At 39.1% G+C, this 19,052-nt stretch overlaps 1 protein-coding gene across 6 annotated transcripts in view; it reads left to right on the forward strand.

The window, feature by feature from the left end:
• Nucleotides 1–19,052, forward strand: part of Acaca (acetyl-CoA carboxylase alpha) — a 260,615-nt gene that overhangs the window by 76,671 nt on the left and 164,892 nt on the right. For all 6 annotated transcript variants that reach the window (XM_055620098.1, XM_055620094.1, XM_055620096.1 and 3 more), the window contains 5 exons: nt 4,890–5,022; nt 6,545–6,683; nt 14,493–14,602; nt 15,787–15,868; nt 17,315–17,413. In XM_055620098.1, coding sequence (XP_055476073.1) covers nt 4,890–5,022; nt 6,545–6,683; nt 14,493–14,602; nt 15,787–15,868; nt 17,315–17,413 — 563 coding nt within the window. The remainder of the gene's footprint in view (nt 1–4,889; nt 5,023–6,544; nt 6,684–14,492; nt 14,603–15,786; nt 15,869–17,314; nt 17,414–19,052) is intronic.

The following is a 19,052-nucleotide window of genomic DNA, read 5'->3' on the forward strand; positions in this document are numbered from 1 at the left end:
TTCCTTCCTTCCTTCCTTCCTTCCTTCCTTCCTCTCTCTTTCTTTCTCTGTTTCTTTCTCTGTTTCTTTCTTTCTTTCTTTCTTTCTTTCTTTCTTTCTTTCTTTCTTTCTTTCTTTCTTTCTTTCTTTCTTTTTTTGGGCTCGTTTTCTTTACCCTCTTTAAAGTTCCAATCTAAGTACAGGGTAACTAAGCATATTAATAGAAAAGGATGAAGATTTGTGTGTGTGTGTGTGTGTGTGTGTGTTTTCTTTTATAAAAATACTTTTTGAGTCTACTGTAAGGAGGACAGCACTATGGTGCCTCTGCAGGTATGTATGTATGTATGTATGTATGTATGTATGTATGTGTGTTTGTATGTATGTATGTATGTATGATTTTTTGAAACAGTGTTTCTCTGTGTAACAGAGCCCTCGCTATCCTGGACTTCCTTTGTAGACCAGGCCAGCCTTGAACTCAGAGATTTGCCTGCCTCTGCCTCCTGACTACTGGGATTAAAAAAGGCTGTGCCACCATGCCTGGTGGCTTTTATTTTGTTTTAAAGATGAAGACACTTTTAGCAAATTGACTAGTTTAAAATGTCATCTCAGAGAGTGTTTTGGCACATTAGTGTACACTGAGTGCCAGCATTGTTATATATGGCTGTTGCTGTGGCTGTATCTTTAAGTACAGTAAAGAAGCCACTAGTTAGTCTCTGAATGTCCCTTGTTACTGTCCTCCTGGGGGTAATAGTTATGTAGCCAGGCTTGGTGGTTCATTCCTGTAATATCAGCACTAGGGAGGCTGAGGCAGGAGGCTTGAGGACTACATAGTGAATTCCAGACTAGCCTGAGCTACAGAGTAAGGTCTTGTTTCAAGCAAAGACATGAACAAAGAGCCATCTTAGGTAATTAAAAAAGATTAGGGGAAAGCTTACCCATTGACTTTTATAGGTACACTGAGAGAAGAATGATTACTTTTTCTTTTTTTTAAATCTTTAAAACTATATAGGTACATAAAAGAAAAAACACATATTGGGGCTGGAGAGATGGCTCAGCGGTTAAGAGCACTGGCTGCTCTTTCAGAGGTCCTGAGTTCAATTCCCAGCAACCATATGGTGGCTCATAACCATCTATATTGGGATCTGGTGCCCTATCCTGGCATGCAGGTATACACACAGATAGAACATCGTATACAGAATAAATAAATATATCTTAAAAAAAAACACATATTAGAAAAAATAATATCAAAGAAGTTAAAGAGCAGTAAATCAAGCAATCCAATTAAAAAATGGGGTAAGGAGCTAAACAGAATTCTCTGTAGAGGAATATAGAATGGTAGAGAAACACTTAAAGAGATGCTCAACGTCCTTAGCCATCAGAGAAATGCAAATCAAAACAACCCTGAGATTTTACCCTACACCCATCAGAATGGCCAGGATCAAAAACTCAAGTGACAACACATGCTGGAGAGGTTGTGGAGAAAGGGGAACCCTCCTCCATTGCTGGTGGGAATGTAAACTTGAACAACCACCTTGGAAATCAGTCTGGCGCTTTCTCAGACAATTAGTAATAGCACTTCCTCAAGATCCAGCTATACCACTCCTAGGCATATACCTAAAAGATGCTCAAGTACACAACAAGGACATTTGCTCAACCATGTTTGTTAGCAGCTTTATTTATAATAGCCAGAACCTGAAAACAACCCAGATGTCCCTCAATTAAGGAATGGATACAGAAATTGTGGTATTTTTACAGAATGGAATACTACTCAGCAATTAAAAACAAGGAAATCATGAAATTTTCAGGCAAATGGTGGGATCTAGAAAAGATCATCCTGAGTGAGGTATCCCAGAAGCAGAAAGACACACATGCTATATACTCACTTTTAAGTGGTTACTAGACCTATAAGATAGGATAAACATACTAAAATCTGTACACCTAAAGAAGATAAACAAGACAGAGGACTTGGGGTAAGATGATCAATCCTCACTGAGAAAGACAAATGGGATGGACATTGGATGTAGGAGAAAAAAAGTAACAGGACAGGAGCCTACCACAGAGGGCCTCTGAAAGACTCTACCTAGCAGCATATCAAAGCAGATATTAAGACTCATAACCAAACCTTCAGCAGAGTGCAGGGAATCATATGAAAAAGGGGGAGTTAGTAAGACCTGGAGAGGACAAGGACCAAATATATCAGAGCACAGGGCACAGGGGTCTTTCATGAGACTGTTTCTCCAACCAAGGACCATGTATGGATACAACCTAGAGCCCCTGCTCTGATATAGCCTAAGGTAGCTCAGTGTCCATGTAGGTTCTCTAGTAAGGGGAACAGGGACTATTTTTGAATGAACTCAATGGCAGGCTCTTTGGCCTCCCCCTCTCACCCCTGAGGAAGGAGCAGCCTTGCTAGGCCACAGAGGAGGACATTGCAGCCAGTCCTGAAGAAACCTGATAAGTTAGGGTCAGAAGGAAGAGGAGGAGGACCTCCCCTATCAGTGGACTTGGAAAGGGGCAAGGAGGAGATGAGGGAGGGAGGGTGGGATTGGGAGGGAATGAGGGAGTGGGCTATAGCTGGGATACAAAGTTAATAAACTGTAACTAATATTTAAAAAATAAAAATTAATTAAAAAAATAATACTGTGGGATTTTGGTACACTTTTCCAGAGGACATGCAATTCCAACGGATGAAGAGAAAAATAGTTTCATATTTAAAATTGGAACTAAGAATCAAAAAGACTGCTTTAAGATATGAAACAAGGCCACCAAAGAATGACGCTCTTAATAATTTAATTTTGAGACAGGGTCACTGTGTAGCTCTGGCCTGCAACTTACTATGTAGAGGAGGCTGGTACTGAACTCACAGAGACCCTGCTGCTTCTCTTCTGTCTCTTGAATGTTGGGATTAAAGGCTGTCACTCCCACACTTAAGCTCTCAATCCTTTTTATTTTCATAATTTTTTTTTCCTTTCCCAAGGCCTGTTATCTCTCATTCCTTCCCTAGATTGCAGGATGTTAGAATGTTATATAGATTCTTTGGTTTGTTTTTGTTTTTGAGACAGCCTCAATGTGTAGCCCTGGCTGTTCTAGAACTCACTTTGTAGACCAGGCTGGCATTCAACTGAGAGATCCTTCTGCTTTTGCCTCCTGAATGCTGGGATTAAATGCCTGAGTGCTGTGATTAAAAGCATGTGCCACTACCCCTGGGAAGAATTATTAGATTATATAAATACAGTCTCTGAGTTGTCAAGTATCAGTGTACATGTGGCCCACTATTTATTTATTTTAAGAATAATTTAGTTTCAAAATGTATTTTTATTTACTACCTTACGTATGGTGTGCGTTTGGGCATGCATGCCACAGTGCACAGTGGAGTCAAAGGACAACTTCCTGGGACTGATGCTCATCTTCCAGTTTATGTGAATCCCATAGATTGAACTGAGGTTTGCAGGGCAAGCGCCTTTAGCCACTGAGCCATCTTGCTGGGTTAAAAATAATCTAAAAAGAATTAAAAATCTGCCCACAAGAGACAAAGGTAGGCCCTAGGGCCTCTGTAACCTGTGTGTAGCTTTATGACCTCTTCAACCCTTCTTTCTGTCCTCTTCTATCTACATAATCACTCTGCATAATTGCACGTTCATCAAAATGTCTTTTCCTTTGAAAAAAAGATTTGATTAAAAAAAAAAGTCAATTTGAGCCGTGTGCGGTGGTACAGTCCTGTAATCCTAGCACTCAGGGAGGCAGAGGCAGGCTGATTCTTGTGAGTTCTAGGCCATCCAGGTCTGCAAAGTGAGTACAGGACAGCCAAAGCTACATAGAGAAACCCTGGCTCAACAAACAAAATAAAAATAAAATAAAAACCAAACCAAAACAAAAACATCAATTTGTGTGTGTGTATTCTGTCTGCATGTGTCTGTATGCAGGTGGGCTTTGTGCCCTCAGAGGCCAGAAGAAAATATTGGATCCTCTGGGACTAGGATTACAGATGCTTTTGAACTGAAACGTGGGTGCTGGGAATCCATCTGGGGGACCTCTGGAAGAGCAGCCAGCCAGTGCTCTTAATCAATGAGCCATTTCTCCAGCCACCTAAAGATTTATTTTTGATTATGTCTGTCTGTCTCTGTCTATGTGTGTGTATATATACACGTGAGTGCAAGTGCTCACAGGGTCCAAAAGAGGATTTTCTGTTTCCTGGATCTGGAGCTACAGGCAATTGTGAGCTGCCTGACGTCGGTACTGAGAACTGAACTGTGGTCCTCTGCAAGAGCAATATGTGCTCATAGCCACTAAGTCATCTCTCCAGTCCTATTTTTCTTTATTTATAATGTATCCCTCACTCCTTTTCATGCTAGTTGGTGACTGAACCCGCAGCCTTGTGTTTACTATATAAGTGTTTTGCGTACAACTGAACTAGATCTCCAGCATCTCCACCTCCTCCTTAGGCTTATTAATTTTATTTGTATGAGTGTTTTAACTGAATGTATGTGCCCCACATGTGTGCCTGATGGAGGTCAGAAGAGTGTATACAATCCCCTGGAACTGGAGTAGCTGCCATGCAGGTGCTGGGACCTGAATTCTGGTTCTCTGTTAAAACAGCAAATATTCCTAAGCACTCAGTCACCTCTGCAGCCCCTTGTTTTCACATTCTTGAGACAAGAGTCTCACTCTTTAGCCCATACTGGCCGCAAACTCTAGGCAGTCCTGCCACAGCCTCACAGTGCTGGCATGCTGGGCTTGACCCATCACATCCACTGAGGATTGTTTCCTTTCCTATGATCTGCTATCATGTAGACTCCACAAGGGTCCTGGGAGGTGTCATAGCATGGTAGTGAAAAGGAAGGTTTTCAGAAGGTATGGGTGTTGTGAAGAAATCCCATGTAAAGTTTCCTTTGGCTTCTCTGTTTGCATAGATCCAGCATGTCTGGCTTGCACCTAGTAAAACAAGGTCGAGACAGAAAGAAAATAGACTCACAACGAGATTTCACTGTGGCTTCTCCAGCAGAATTTGTCACACGTTTTGGGGGAAATAAAGTGATTGAGAAGGTGAGTTACAACTTACTGAACTATTTTGCCTAAAATATGGGATATTTAATGACTAAATTTGTTGTTTCAGTTTGTTTAAAATGGTGTTTAGGTTTTTAGGGGCTTTGCCTTTCTCTGCAGTGCTGTCCTTTCTGTCTCTTTAGCATGCCATAATACATAATCTTGCTGTTTGCTGATATATATATATATGTATTACTAATTTGGTCATAGTTGATAAGGAGTTGAAATTCTGCTTCTAATGTTTTTTTTTTTTTAAGATCTTGTGTTTTGTTTTGTTTTTTTCTTTGCTTGTTTTTTTTTTGTTTTTCCCTGAGACAAGGCTTCTCTGTGTAGTCCTGGTTGTCCTGGACCTGAACTCAGAGATCTGCCTACTTCTGCCTCCCAGTTTAATCTTCTGGGAGTAAGGGCATGCACCACCAATACCATCACTAGATCTTATGGTTTTATAGGCACAGCTGCATTAGCCTAGCAGGGGAATGGGTGTAAGGAATGATTGGTAAGCTTGTATAGTGCCAGTGGGAAGATAAATGTGATAGCACTGGATTTAGAGAAGTAGAAAGAATTTCAGAAGAGAAGGCTTAAACAGTTTGATAGATTTGGGGCTTACTGGCTTCTACCAGATATTTGAGATGTTTAGAGGAAATATGCCACCTGAAATACCTGAGATGTCACCTGGGAGGTGGACATAAGGAGATCAAGGGTTTGTGGCCAATCTAGTTTATGTAATGAAACTCTTCGTTGTCGTGTCCTTCTGCCATCTCCCCCCCCCCCCCAAAAAAAAGAAGCAATTCGGTGTCATTGTTACTTAAAACTTGTGAGAGTTGGGGGATATTTTGGTTGAAATGGTATATAGTGATTAAAAAATAAACTATAATAGTATCCCCACTCCTAAAAGTATTATTTCATCAGTGTCTTATATTCTCATAATAGAAGTGGATTATATATCTATTAGCCTTGATATTTTTGGGGGTATGATTGCAAGATATACATAAGGAGATGGAAGGTTTATTTACAGAAATTTCTCAGGATTAATTGATTCTTTAGATTTTCTTGTGACCATGAAGCTGAGCAGTTTCTTTTATTCTGCAGCACTGGGGTTCAGCATTTTGGAGAACAGCAGTTGATGCCAAGGTGTCTTATTACAATAGAGACTACTATGTAACACCAAACAGCATAAACCCCCCCTTTTTTATTGGATATACATTATGTTTCTTAGTAAGAGATAGTTATGATAGGATGATTTACAAATGAATAATGTGAGTACTTATGATTTAAATTAAAAAAATGAAGTTAGAAAGGAATTAGTTCTAGGTAGCACATGTTGAAGTATTTGCTTAGCCAAACATTTTAAAATATTGCTTGATCTAGTAGGAGTTATTTCTCGGCAGCTTGGATTAGCAACAATTTTTGTTTGAAGTTCTTTTTTAGACAAAGGGAAATGTGTAAAAATTTATCTTTGTTTTCCTATTTTTGCCTTTCTTGGCTTTTCTTTCATTTCCCATATCATATTCCTACCTCCCAGGTTCTTATCGCCAACAATGGTATTGCAGCAGTGAAATGCATGCGATCTATCCGTCGGTGGTCTTATGAAATGTTTCGAAATGAACGTGCAATCCGATTTGTTGTTATGGTTACACCTGAAGACCTTAAAGCCAATGCAGGTGAGTTATTAGCTTTATGTCACTTTAAGTACAAAACACTGAGTAGACATGCCTGGAAGGAGAATGTTACACTAGGGAGATTCCCAAGCCCAAGACTGCCAGTAAAATCCTATGCAAAGATTTCTCTTCTAAAAAGTAAATAATAATAATAATAATAATAATAATAATAATAATAATAAAGTGCAAATAATAGAATCATGAAAGTGACTGTACTATAGCTAACTACACAGGTTCCTGTGTTCTGAGGTAAGGAGGTAGAAATTTCACAGACGTTTTGGGCTGTGAGGTTTATGACTTTTCCAGTGTTAAGTATTTGTTAGACCACATACTTTAGTGAAAATGTTTGGAAGAAAATGATACTTCCCTATGACTTACGTGGAATTAGAGAGCATTTTAGGGTAAAAGTTCCCGTTTTTCCTCTGACCACTGAGGGAAAGACATCTTGGGACTCAAATGGCTTTTCACTACTATTTTGGAAACAGTCTTACCATGTAGCTCTGGCAGGTCTAGAACTCAATATGTAGACCAGGCTGGCCTCAAGCTCATAGAGATCTGTCTATCTCTGCCTTTAGACTTCTGAATTAAAGGCATGCATTACTCCTATTCCGTTCTCACCGCCTTTTGTTATTCGTTTGTGTTTTATGTACACGGGTATTTTGCCTGCGTGTATGTCTGCACCATGTGTGCTCAGGCTCATGGAGGCCAGAAGAGGGCATTATACCTTCTGGAACTGTTGTTAAAGATAGTTGGTAGCCTTTTTGTGGGTGCTGGGAACAGAACCTGAGTCCTCTGCAAGAGCAACAAGTGCTTTTAGCCTCTGAACCATCTCTCCAGTCTCTCTTACACCCATTTTATCACTATCTTAAGTCAGAAGGCACACAGATAGGAAAAAAGGTATCCTTTTAGTGCCTATTTTGGTTTGTAAATGTTGCCTACATGTTGACAATGATATTAAGACAATTCCTGAAAGGTAAAAGTTACTATGCCATCTTATTTTGAATCAGATGTCACAAATTACTAACAAGCAAATGTTGGTATCTGAAATAAATCATTTAGTGCATCCTTTAATATGTCTCTGTAATACAGTTTGTTTACTTGTAAAAGGAAGTTCATAAAGATGAGATCTTAGATACTAAATATAAACTACTTTATTGCCCCCCCTATCCATTTGTTCCTGGTATGCCTACTAGTTATTTACTTAATCACTCCACAAGCATGAAGAATAAGGAATAAGGTGTAATCTTGCTCTAGGAAGCAATATAATGAAATATATAATGAGATAAGTGCTATAATAGCAACGTGCAGGAGGGTTCTGTAAGAACACAGACACGAGATGCTTAGAAAATGGTTAAGAAGACACTTTTGTAAAGAACTCATGCCTGGCCAAGAGTAGGTAAGAGTTGTGACAGTTAAGAGAAAATGAAGAGTATACCAGGCAGAAAGAACAGCAAGTGATGGTGTATACAAGTGCTCCTCTGGAAATTACACGTGGCTTGTTAAAATGCAAGGTACACTGTAGTGTTTGCCAGGAGAGCCTCGCAGACACCTCAGAGGTCAGGCTTCATCTTTGTGTATATGTGTCTCTGTGTATATAAACAAACTGGACAGTTAAGTTTTATATTTTATAATAGACAAAGCTTATAAAAATAGTGTCAGTGAACCTTTCTCATCTACCTATTATCCATTGTCAGCAATTACCATCTCAAGGCCATCTTAGTATCTAGTTTTTATTTTCCTTCATCTTACATATATAGCTGTTTTGACTGCATGTGTGTCTATGTACTGCTTGTATGTCTGGTGCCTATAGAGGCTAAGAGAAAATGTTGGATCCCTTGTGAGCTGCTATGTGGGTACTGGAAACTTAACACAAATCCTTGCAGGAGCAACCAGTGCTCTGTAAGCTTTATGCCATCTTTCCAGCCCAGCATCCAGTTTCTGTATGATTCTATTCTTGCTCCTTCTCCGTTCCCAATTAGGCTCATATTAGCTATCATATGATTCCATTTCATTCTCTCTCTGCCTGTTTCTGTCTGTCTCTATATATCTATCTATATGATATAGATTTTTTAAAAAGTTTTTAGAAAGTTTTATTTGTGGTTGTGTGAGTTTATGTGCCATCTGTGCAGGAGCCAGCAGTGGCCATAAGAGGGAATCTGGAATTGGAGTTATAGATGGTTGTGAACCACCTTGTGGGTACAGTATGAACTCTTAACCAGTTAGCTTCCAGGGGTTTCTTGTTTTTTGTTTTTTTGTTTTTTTATGAAAAGAATAAAGAAATCAAGCCAGGGATGGTGGCTAACACCTTTAATCCCAGCACTTTGAGGGTGAGAGACAGGCAGGTCTCTGAGTTTGAGGCCAGCCTGGTCTACAAGGTGAGTCCAGGACAACCAAGGCTACACAGGGAGACCCTGACTTGGAAAAAAAAAAAAGAATAAAGAAACCAATAAAGTAGGTGGATTATTCTGTGAGTAACCTGAAGAATCTGCTTCAGGAAATATAGTTGGGGTAAGATGTGTGAGTTGTTGCAGATATGTAGTGTTAATATTGCCTTCCAAAGAGCAGCGAGAAAATGAAGAGGGCTAAGTGTGACATCTTATGACAGAGTATAAGGGATGGACTCAGGAAGCTAAGTCCATAAACAAAGCTAGGAAAAGAGAAGACAGGCTCAGGGCTGAGATGGGTAGTTGAGTGGCAGGGTGCTTGACCAGGATTTATGTCTTAGTGCCGTGAGAAAAAAGAGAACTGGAAAGGGCAGATATGTCAGCAGTCAAACAGATAAACAAGACTAGGAAGGCCAGAAGTCCATCTAGCAATTAGTAGATTATTAGGCCATTGGTAACTTTGGACAGTTATTTCAATGGGATATTATAAGAGAGAATGGAGATTAATATTGGGTATTAAGGAGTGTGGGACATGATATGGAGCCATTGTGGACTCCTTTTTAAGACTCTTTTATGGGAAGGGAAAAAGAAAAGGCAGTAGCTATAGAGCTCAAAGGAGGTTTTTTTTGTTTTGTTTTTTTGTTTTCAACTATTTTTAAAAAGTGAGACAATTTTGTGGTTTTGTGGCTGGTTTTGAGCTCCTGAGCCCAAGTGATTCTGCTGCCTCAGCCTCTTGTGATTATCACTCTTGTCAGAATGAAGCAACTTTAGCAATGTGCACAGTTCAAGGGGAAGGAGTCAAAGGGTCTTAAATCTCAGAGACCGTAAGTACATTAGAGATCTTGAAGAGATGGAGGAGGCAGGCATCAGGGACATAGATGGATAAAACCACATGTATTTTCAGACTCAAAATTCCTACTTTTTGGTATTTTTTTCTGAGGGGAAAAAAAAATCAGTAATGTCCTAGAATAAGTACCGAGAAGACTGTTTGTTGTACAAAGGTTACTTTTGATTCTGTACCTGGACATGGTGAACAACTGCCTGCCTCCTGTGGTGTGTTGTTACTATGGAGGAACAACTCGCCACCTATGCTGATATTCCTAGACAGAAAGAAGTCAGCTAGAAACAGATGAAAGGCTTATCATGCCAGTGATACAAGTTAGGGGTGGTTTTTACTTTTGACTTACATTATCTAGTAGCTTTATGCAGTATAATTTATTTAACATCAAAGTCCCTTTCAAAGGTAAACAGTTCTATAATTTTTTGTAAATTCATATAATAGCTTTTTTTTTTAGTTTAAAACATTATTTTAAAAAAATTAAAAATTGTGAAAGAGAGAGAAGAGAGAGAGAGAGAGAGAGAGAGTGTGTGTGTGTGTGTGTGTGTGTGTGTGTGTGTGTGTGTGTGTGTGTGTGTGTTGTGTGGGAATCATGTGGGTTCTAGGGATGAAACTTAGGTTGTCAGGCTTCAAGGCAAGTGTCTGTACCTGCCGAGCCAGGTTACTGGTCCCCCATTTCATAATATTATCTCATGATTTCTGGAAAAGCTGGAAAGGTGGATGATTCATGAAATAATAAGGTGAATTTGAGTATAGTCATCCTCAGTGATGTGCAAGACTGCTTCGTGTTCCTCTACTGATGCCAAAACCTGCAGATATTCAAGTCCCTTATATAAAATAGTATGGTATTTGCTTATACCCTATCCCATATATTGTATTGTTTGTTTTGACACAGGCCCATGCTGGTCTCAAATTATTAGCATTTCTTCTGCCTAGTCTCCCAAGGCTGAGAATATAAGGTGAGCTGCCACACCCAACTTTCCTGTACCTTTAATCTCTAGTACTTAATACAGTGTAAACAGTCTATATGCTGTGCTGCTTAGGGAGAAATGATACAGAAAAATATCTTGTCTCCTCCCAAGTGTTTACTGTTAGTCACTGGTTGAGTCTATGTATGTGGGCCAATAGATAAAGAGTGTTTAACAGTTTGAGGAGTGTTTTCCTAGTTATTAGAGAATATATTCTAGAATATTGCTACTGATTGTAGTTACAGGAAATAGGAATTAATGGTGAAATACAGGTTAGAAGATTAAAAAGTAAACTTGTTTTTCTGTCTCTTAAGGCTTTTCCCTCTCTTTTAAGTTGTAAACTCAATAAATTTTTATTTAAGGGATTTTACATGTATTTCCTTTATTGTCCATTCAAGATTTCTGAAAATAACCCTTTCTCAAAGAAGGATGATTAATTCAATTTTGTTGTCAGACCATAATTCATTTATTCTCTTTTTTTTAAAGATTTATTTATTATGCATACAATGTTCTATCTGCAAGAGAGCACCAGATATCATTATAGATGGTTGTGAGCCATCATGTGGTTGCTGGGAATTGAACTCAGGACCTCTGGAAGAGCAGTCATTGCTCTTAACCTCTGAGCCATCTCTCTAGCCCTCATTTATTCTCTTATGTTTCCTTTAGTTAAAGATACATACTCATGACAACTTTAAAGTTTTCTACTGGAGGATTTCTGACAAATAATAATTTACATTAGGAATCATTTTAAGGGAGATCTGCCTTTCACTTGCTGATGCTCCACGTCTCTTAAGAATAATTTCATTTCATATTTATTCCTATCATACCCAGAATACTAATCTGTATGTAGTATATGCAGTGCTATATTGAAACAACAAACATCCATTCGTGGGTATCTTCAACTCTGACATCATCATGTTCAAGACAAGCTTCATTATCGACAGCATCATCTCTTTGCCTTTGTCCACGTTCTTCTCTTTCCTTTACTCTTTTCTTGAGTCCAGGCTTCTCATACTCATTATGTAGCTGAGGAAGATTCTGACTTTTGTTTCTCTACCTCCCAAGTGCTGGGTTTATAGACATGCACTACCTGCCTGATTTCTGTGCTGCTTAGGACCTAACCCAAGGTCTTTATGTATGCTGTGCTAGCATGCTGCCAGTTGAGCCACTTCTCCTCCTTTCTCGTCCTCAATAACAACAATTGAAAGTGGAATTGTATAGAACTCTGAAATCTTGTTAGGTGGTATCAATATCTTTGAAGTCTCTCTTTCTCTCTCTCTCTCTTTTTCCATGTCTGTGTGTTGTGGTGTGAGAGAAGTGACACTAGGGCCGCTAGAAAAGATTAAGCCATAGTGGAAAAGTTATGTAGATTTGATTACATAAAAATCGCTATTTTGGAGGTCTGGAGAGATGGCTCAGCTCTTTCAGATCACATGAATACTTAATATTTCAGACGTCTATAATTCATTTATCTTATTGATGGACATTTTTTGAGAGTACTTAAATTTTGGAAATGATTAAGATAACATATGTTCTGGGGACTGGAGAGAGGGCTCAAAAGTTGAAGCACTTGCATTTCTTGCAGAGGATCCAGCACCTCCATGGCATCTAACGCCTGTCTAACTCCAGTTCCAGGGGATCCAACACTCTTGGCCTCTGAGGGCAGTGCACTCACATGGAACACTTAAATATAGGCAAAGCACCCATATGCTACAGTAAATACAGCAAAATCTCAAAAAAATTAATTGCTATTTTTCAACAAAAATGAGAATATGTTTATGATAGATAATATGGGAAAACACTGGCAGCAGTTTCTGTCAGAAATATAAGGGAAAAACACAATTTCATACAAAAGGTGTGGAGATTTTGAATAAGTATTGGGGACGGGGGCAATGCTAGAGAGATGGCTTAGCAGTTAAGAGCACTGTCTACTTTTCCAGAGGTTCTGAGTTCAATTCCCAGCAACCACATGGTGGCTCACAACCATCTATAGTGGGATCTGATGCCGTCTTCTGGCATGCAGGTGTACATACAGACAGGACACTCACATACAAAATGAATAAATGGCTAAGTAGCCTATATAAGAAGATGTAAGGCAAGTGTGGTGGTGTAGGCTGTGGTTCAGGCACTCAGGGCGGAGACAAGAAGCTGGCTTGATCCAAGCCACTCAAGGCCAGCCTTGGAAACATAGGAAAATTCCCTTCTCAAAAACCAGTCAATAAAATAAATAAAATTAAAGGGGAATAAAGAAAAGAAATAAAAGGAATAATAATCATATGAGAAGAGATTCTGTGTCAGTGATAACTGGAGAAATGCAAATGGAAACAGTGGTAAATAGTTTCAGAATTGACAAAGATACATAGCGCAGGTGGAAGTGTAAGCAGTTTATTTCTTCCCTACATTTATTTAGTGTATGTATGCGCGCGCATATGTGTGTGTGTGTGTGTGTGTGTGTGTAGGTCAGAGAACAACTTGTGGGACTCAGTTCTGTCCTATCATGTGAGTGCCAGGGATCCAACTCAAGTTGTAAGGCTTCCCTGTAAGTACCTTTATTTATTGAGCTGTTTTGCTGGCCTGATTTGTCACTCATACTGCTAATGAGAATATCAAACCATGAATATCCTTTGACTTAATAGTTTTACTTGTAGGAAAAGCTCTCCAAGAGAATTGTACAATGATATAAGGATATATAATACTTAGTGTTTTAAGATTTATTTTATTTCATGTGTATTTATTTTACTTTTTTTGTGTATGTATCTAAGTATACTGGGTATTTACCTGGTACCATGAAGACCAGAAGAGGGGCACTGGATTCTCAGGAACTGGAGTTACACATGTTTATGAGCTGTCTTGTAGGTGCTGGAACTTGGACTTGGGTCCTTTGCAAGAAAAGCAAGTGCTTTAACTGTTGAGCCTTCTCTTCAGTCCCCGGGATATATATTATCTTAATCATTTCTAAATTTTAAGTACTCTCAAAAAATATTTCCATCAATAAGATAAATGAATTATAGACTACTGGAATATTAAGCATTCACTTAAAAAATTATATTACATAAAATTATATGTTGTCAGAATGTGGAAGAGAGAGTCACAGTGTGTTGTTAAACTGAATATAGTTTATTTTTATGTAAGTTTACAGAGGTGCTAGAGCATGAGCTAGTTTTCTCTGAGATGGACAATGGCGATTTTGACCTTTTTTAAAAACATTTGAGGCAAGGTCTTGCTCCGTAGTACAGGCGGCTACACTTGCTGAATGCTGGGGTTGCAGCTGTGTGTCACTCTATTTCCATGAACTTGACTTTGTAAAATTAGTGTTATTCCTTTTTGAATGTGTAGTCTGATTCCTTTGGAATTACCATGCTTCCCTCTAACAGAAAAGAAGCGAAAACTAACTTTAAAGTGAAATGTTTGAAAACTACTGCTTTAAGTGATTCCTTAGCAAGTGGTTTAAAATCAGAACATCCAATGAAATGATATAGAAATTATTCCATTAAATTTATTTTAAAATTTGCCATTTATTCGATGATTACTGAGGATAGTCTCTGTCCTTGATATAATTTTGTTATATCATAATAATTTGGAAGAAAAAATATGTTTTCCCATTAATTTGTTTGTTTTTCAGAATATATTAAGATGGCAGATCACTATGTTCCAGTGCCTGGAGGACCAAACAACAACAATTATGCAAATGTGGAATTAATTCTCGATATTGCTAAAAGGATACCTGTACAAGTAAGAGTCTTAGAAACAAATCCACCCATTTTGCATTTAGCCAAAAGGGGAGAACTAGTAAACAGAGAACTTAATGCAAAGTCTCTTTTTGGAATTAATTGTTCAAAAATGATTCACTTTAATTTTACATGCATTGATGTTTTGACTGCATGTATGTTGGTATGAGAGTGTTGGATCCCCTGGAACTGGAGTTACAGACAATTGTGAGCTGCCATGTGGGTACTAGGAATTAAAGTCAGGTCCTCTGGAATAGCAGTCAGTGAGTGCTCTTAACCACTGAGCCATCTCTCCAGCACTGGACAATTCTAAATGCCTTTATGGGAAATAATTAAAATAGACAAGGAAAGAAGACATGGGAAGGAAGACATAGTTAAACATAATAGAAATAAAATGTTGGGGAAAATCTTTCAGAGAGTCTTTTTTTTGTTGTTGTTGTGTGCTTCTTACCTCCAAGCCATCTCAAGTAAGTATAAGACAGTTTCCTGCAGAGTATCTTAACTACAATACGGTGCTATTTTACAAGATGATTTCTACCTTTCATATTGTGGTGGGAAGTTTAGAGTAAATATCTTAAAACCCAATGAAGGGGGAAAAATCCTCTAGGCCAGTGGTTCTCAACCTTTCTAATGTTGTGATACAGTTCCTCATGTTGTGGTGACCCCCAACCATAAGATGATTTTTATTCCTACTTCATATCTGTAATTTTGCTACCTTTATGAATTGTAATGAAATCTACCTGTTTTAGGTGACCTCTGTAAACGTGTTGTTCAACCCCCAAAGAGGTCGTGGCCCACAGGTTGAGAACCAGTGGTAGACTCTTGACTATACCACTAGATATGAAGGAAGAGGCCAATGGCCAGAATATGGAGATGGCCAGGGTTTCTTTCAAATGCTGTAGAGAGCCTAGCCAGAGGGCTAGGAATTGTATTTGCTAGTGATCAAGACTAAGTGCGTCTTTTTGACTCTACTTGGTTTTGCCTCTTGAGGACTTTTGCCACAATCAGCTGCTTATTGTTATTCTGTGGAAGGTTTGCCAGCAGTTAACCACAGAAGTTGAATTAACCTCTGGGCTGCTGTGGAAATGTTGTACCACATCTAGTAGGGCCAGTCTGGACACAGCAAGGCTATTTGTAGTTTTTTTAGTATCACTTTTAAGAATGATTCATATTGTTATTCTGTTGTAGGCAGTGTGGGCTGGCTGGGGTCATGCCTCTGAGAACCCCAAGCTCCCGGAACTACTCTTAAAAAATGGGATTGCTTTTATGGGTAAGCCTTTATGAGCTATACTGTTCCTATGTCAGTTTTGTCCATATTCTACTCTGTAATCTTACTTTCTTTTTTGTATGTATGTATGTATGTATGTATGTATGTATGTATGTATGTATGTTTGTATGTATGTATATTGGTACTTTGTCTGCATTAACATCTGCACACCAGAAGACAGCATCAGACAGTTGGGGGCTGCCATGTGGGCTCTGGGAATTGAACTCAGGATCTTCAAGAGCAATGAGTGCTCTTAACCACTGGCCATTTCTCCAGCCCACTTTCTTGTTTGTAAGTCAGTAAGCGACTCTTAGAGTAATCATCTTCACTGCTTTTAAACCCCTTCATTTTTTTCTTCCTTTAAAAAAATTTTAATTTAATTTAATTTTTTAGTTTCTCAAGACAGGGTTTCTCTGTGTAGCCCTGTCTGTCTTGGAACTTGCTCCATAGACCAGGCTGGCCTCCAGCTCAGAGATTGGGCTGCCTCTGTCTCCCAAGGCATGCACGACCACTACCCGGCAACCCATCATTTCTAAATTTAGGTTGGTTTTGTTTGTTTGTTTGTTTGTTTTTTCTTCACTTGACCTTGAGGATATTTTCTGTGTCTGAGTCCTTTAATCTGAGATTAAAAAAAGACTGGTTTTTGAAATACTGTTTAATGACTTTGTTATTACCATTAAGATAACGTGGAGAACCTTGTTTTTTGATGGTAAGGATACCCTAGCAGGATGCCCTCAGTACCTTTGCATTTAAATGTATAATTTGTATTCCTTTTTTTTTTTTTTTTTTTCCTTTTTGAGACAGGGCTTCTCTCTGTAGCCTTGGCTGTCCTGGATTTGGACTCATTTTGTAGACCGGGCTGGTCTTATGCTCACCGAGATCCGCCTGCCTCTGCCTCCCCGAGTGCTGGGATCACAGGCGTGTGGCACTGCGCCTGGCTACATGTATAATTCATAGTTTATGAATGGGAGCTGTTTTTCAGCTTTTCTTCTCCTGTCATGGTTAAAGGAAAAATGGAAGTTACTTGGCTCTAGTTGTTTCTGTGTCGGGGCCCTCCACAATGCCGATGATGCTTTTGTAAGCATTATCAAGGGGAAAAAATTTCCTTGTTAGATTTCCTAAGACCAAGCAGGTTATATTTCAGATGTAGCTAAAATTTTACCAGCTTTACTTTAGGATTTAGATTTAGAGAAATGACCTTGTTACTTGTTTAATGTAGTCCATGATTCATAAAAATTGTATTTTCAGGAATTTAAAGATAGAATTTCTGTATATGCAACAAACTTACTACATTGGATTCTAGAAACAATGCAAAGATGAGTGAAAACGTAGTGGTCACCATATGTCGTGAGTGGGGTGAGACAAATAAAATTATAAGGCCACATGTATATACTAGAAGGGCAGAGATGCTGCTGTTAAGGTTCCTCTCTTGTCTTGTTTTGTTTTTAGGCCCTCCAAGCCAGGCCATGTGGGCTTTGGGAGATAAAATTGCATCTTCTATTGTGGCTCAAACTGCAGGTATCCCAACTCTTCCATGGAGTGGCAGTGGTAAGAAATTATTTCTTGGTATTTTTTAATTTTTATATGTGTACATGTGTGTGTGTGTGGGCATATGTGTGACTGTAGAAGTGTAGGCCAAAGCGTCAAAAGCCTTCCTTTGATAGCCTCTACTTATTGAAGAAGTGTCTTGCTTCATCCAGAACTTCTTGATTCATCTGTTCTGGCTAGCTAGCCTATCCCAGGTCTCTCTCCTGTCTCTGCCAGAATTATAGGCAGTCACCATACCTGCCTGACTTTTACATGGGTTTTGAAGATTTGAACTCTAGGCCTCACACTTGCATAGCAAGCATTTTTATCCCCTGAGCCACCTCACTAGTCCTCTTGTTTGTGTCTTAGGGTACAGAGAGGCTAAGTAGAATTTGTGGCCTGGGCTTAAGTTCTTTTAGACTGTATTCAGATGCTTGGTAAGAAATAGACTGTTGGGTGGGGCAGCAGTGGGGCACGCTTGTAATCCCAGTACTTGGGAGGCAGAGGCTGGCAGATTTCTGTGAGTTCAATGTCAGCCTAGTCTACAAAGCGAGTCCTGAACAGCCAAGGTTACACAGAGAAACTCTGTCTTTTTAAACCAAAAAAGAAAGATAATCTCTTAGCTTAATCCTTTTGTTATTTTTTATCATATTTTAGAAATATAAATTGAGAACTAGGTACAGATACTAAACTGAGGTCTGGAGTTCAGCGACCTGGTTTGGAGAAACTCTGGGGTGGTCTGGAAGCATCCTCAGAGGCAGGCTTGCTAGATGAAATGAGACTTCATCAGTTTCTGGGAATAACTAGATCACTAGGAAGAACCTGAACCCACTTCCTTAGCTGTTTGCCTTTTCTCTATTCTGTATGGATGCAGATGAAAAGGTCAATAGTCACCTTTCTCCCAAGGTTTAGAGGGATAAAAAGAAAAATTGAGAAATCACTTAATTTTGCTATCTCTTTGAAGTGTCATGTGAACTTTTTTAGTGAATGATAATAATATGAACTTATCCTTTTTTTGGCACACATGGGGATCAAACACACTAAAACCTTTAAAAAAAAAATAGGAATGACCATTGTCTTGAGGCTGAAAAGCTTTGAACTCGGTCCCTCAGGCTCTCAAGGGGATTGCCATATCCTCTCCAGACCTGCTGGGTCAAATAGTTTAAAAGGTTGAATTTGTTTCTGTTTGAATGGAGAGACTGTAGTGTTCCCCCTGGAGCTGAATACAGAGACATTCAGGGAGCATAGAATCATGACTCTGCTGAGACCAATAAAACCGCCATTTCCATTTCCAAAGGCTCATAAAGATTGAGTTATTTCTCAGACCTCTGGCCCCAGAGCAGGCCTGAAAATACTGAAGGTATTTTGCCTGTGTGTTGCTGTGAGAAATATGCCATGCTTCTTCTCTGCCCTTTCCTTTTTCCCTCTACTCCCACCTCACCCCCAGGCCTTGTATTTGTGTAACTAGGACTCTGGCCACTCTCCTGGCATTTTCTAGTTTAAGGACCCCATGCTATAGCTGAATACTCCAAAGATTGATCAAGGTTTTACAGTACCCTTCTTTCCCCGCTCCTATTTACCTTCAATTTTGGTATGTACAATAGCTTTTAAAAGGAGGTTTCACAGAACCAAGTGTCTGGGACATGTTTGCACTCCCTGC

Source organism: Psammomys obesus, unplaced genomic scaffold (assembly GCF_907164565.1).
Source record: "Psammomys obesus unplaced genomic scaffold, mPsaObe1.curated_primary_1811, whole genome shotgun sequence".
NCBI classification, from domain to species: Eukaryota; Metazoa; Chordata; class Mammalia; order Rodentia; family Muridae; genus Psammomys; species Psammomys obesus.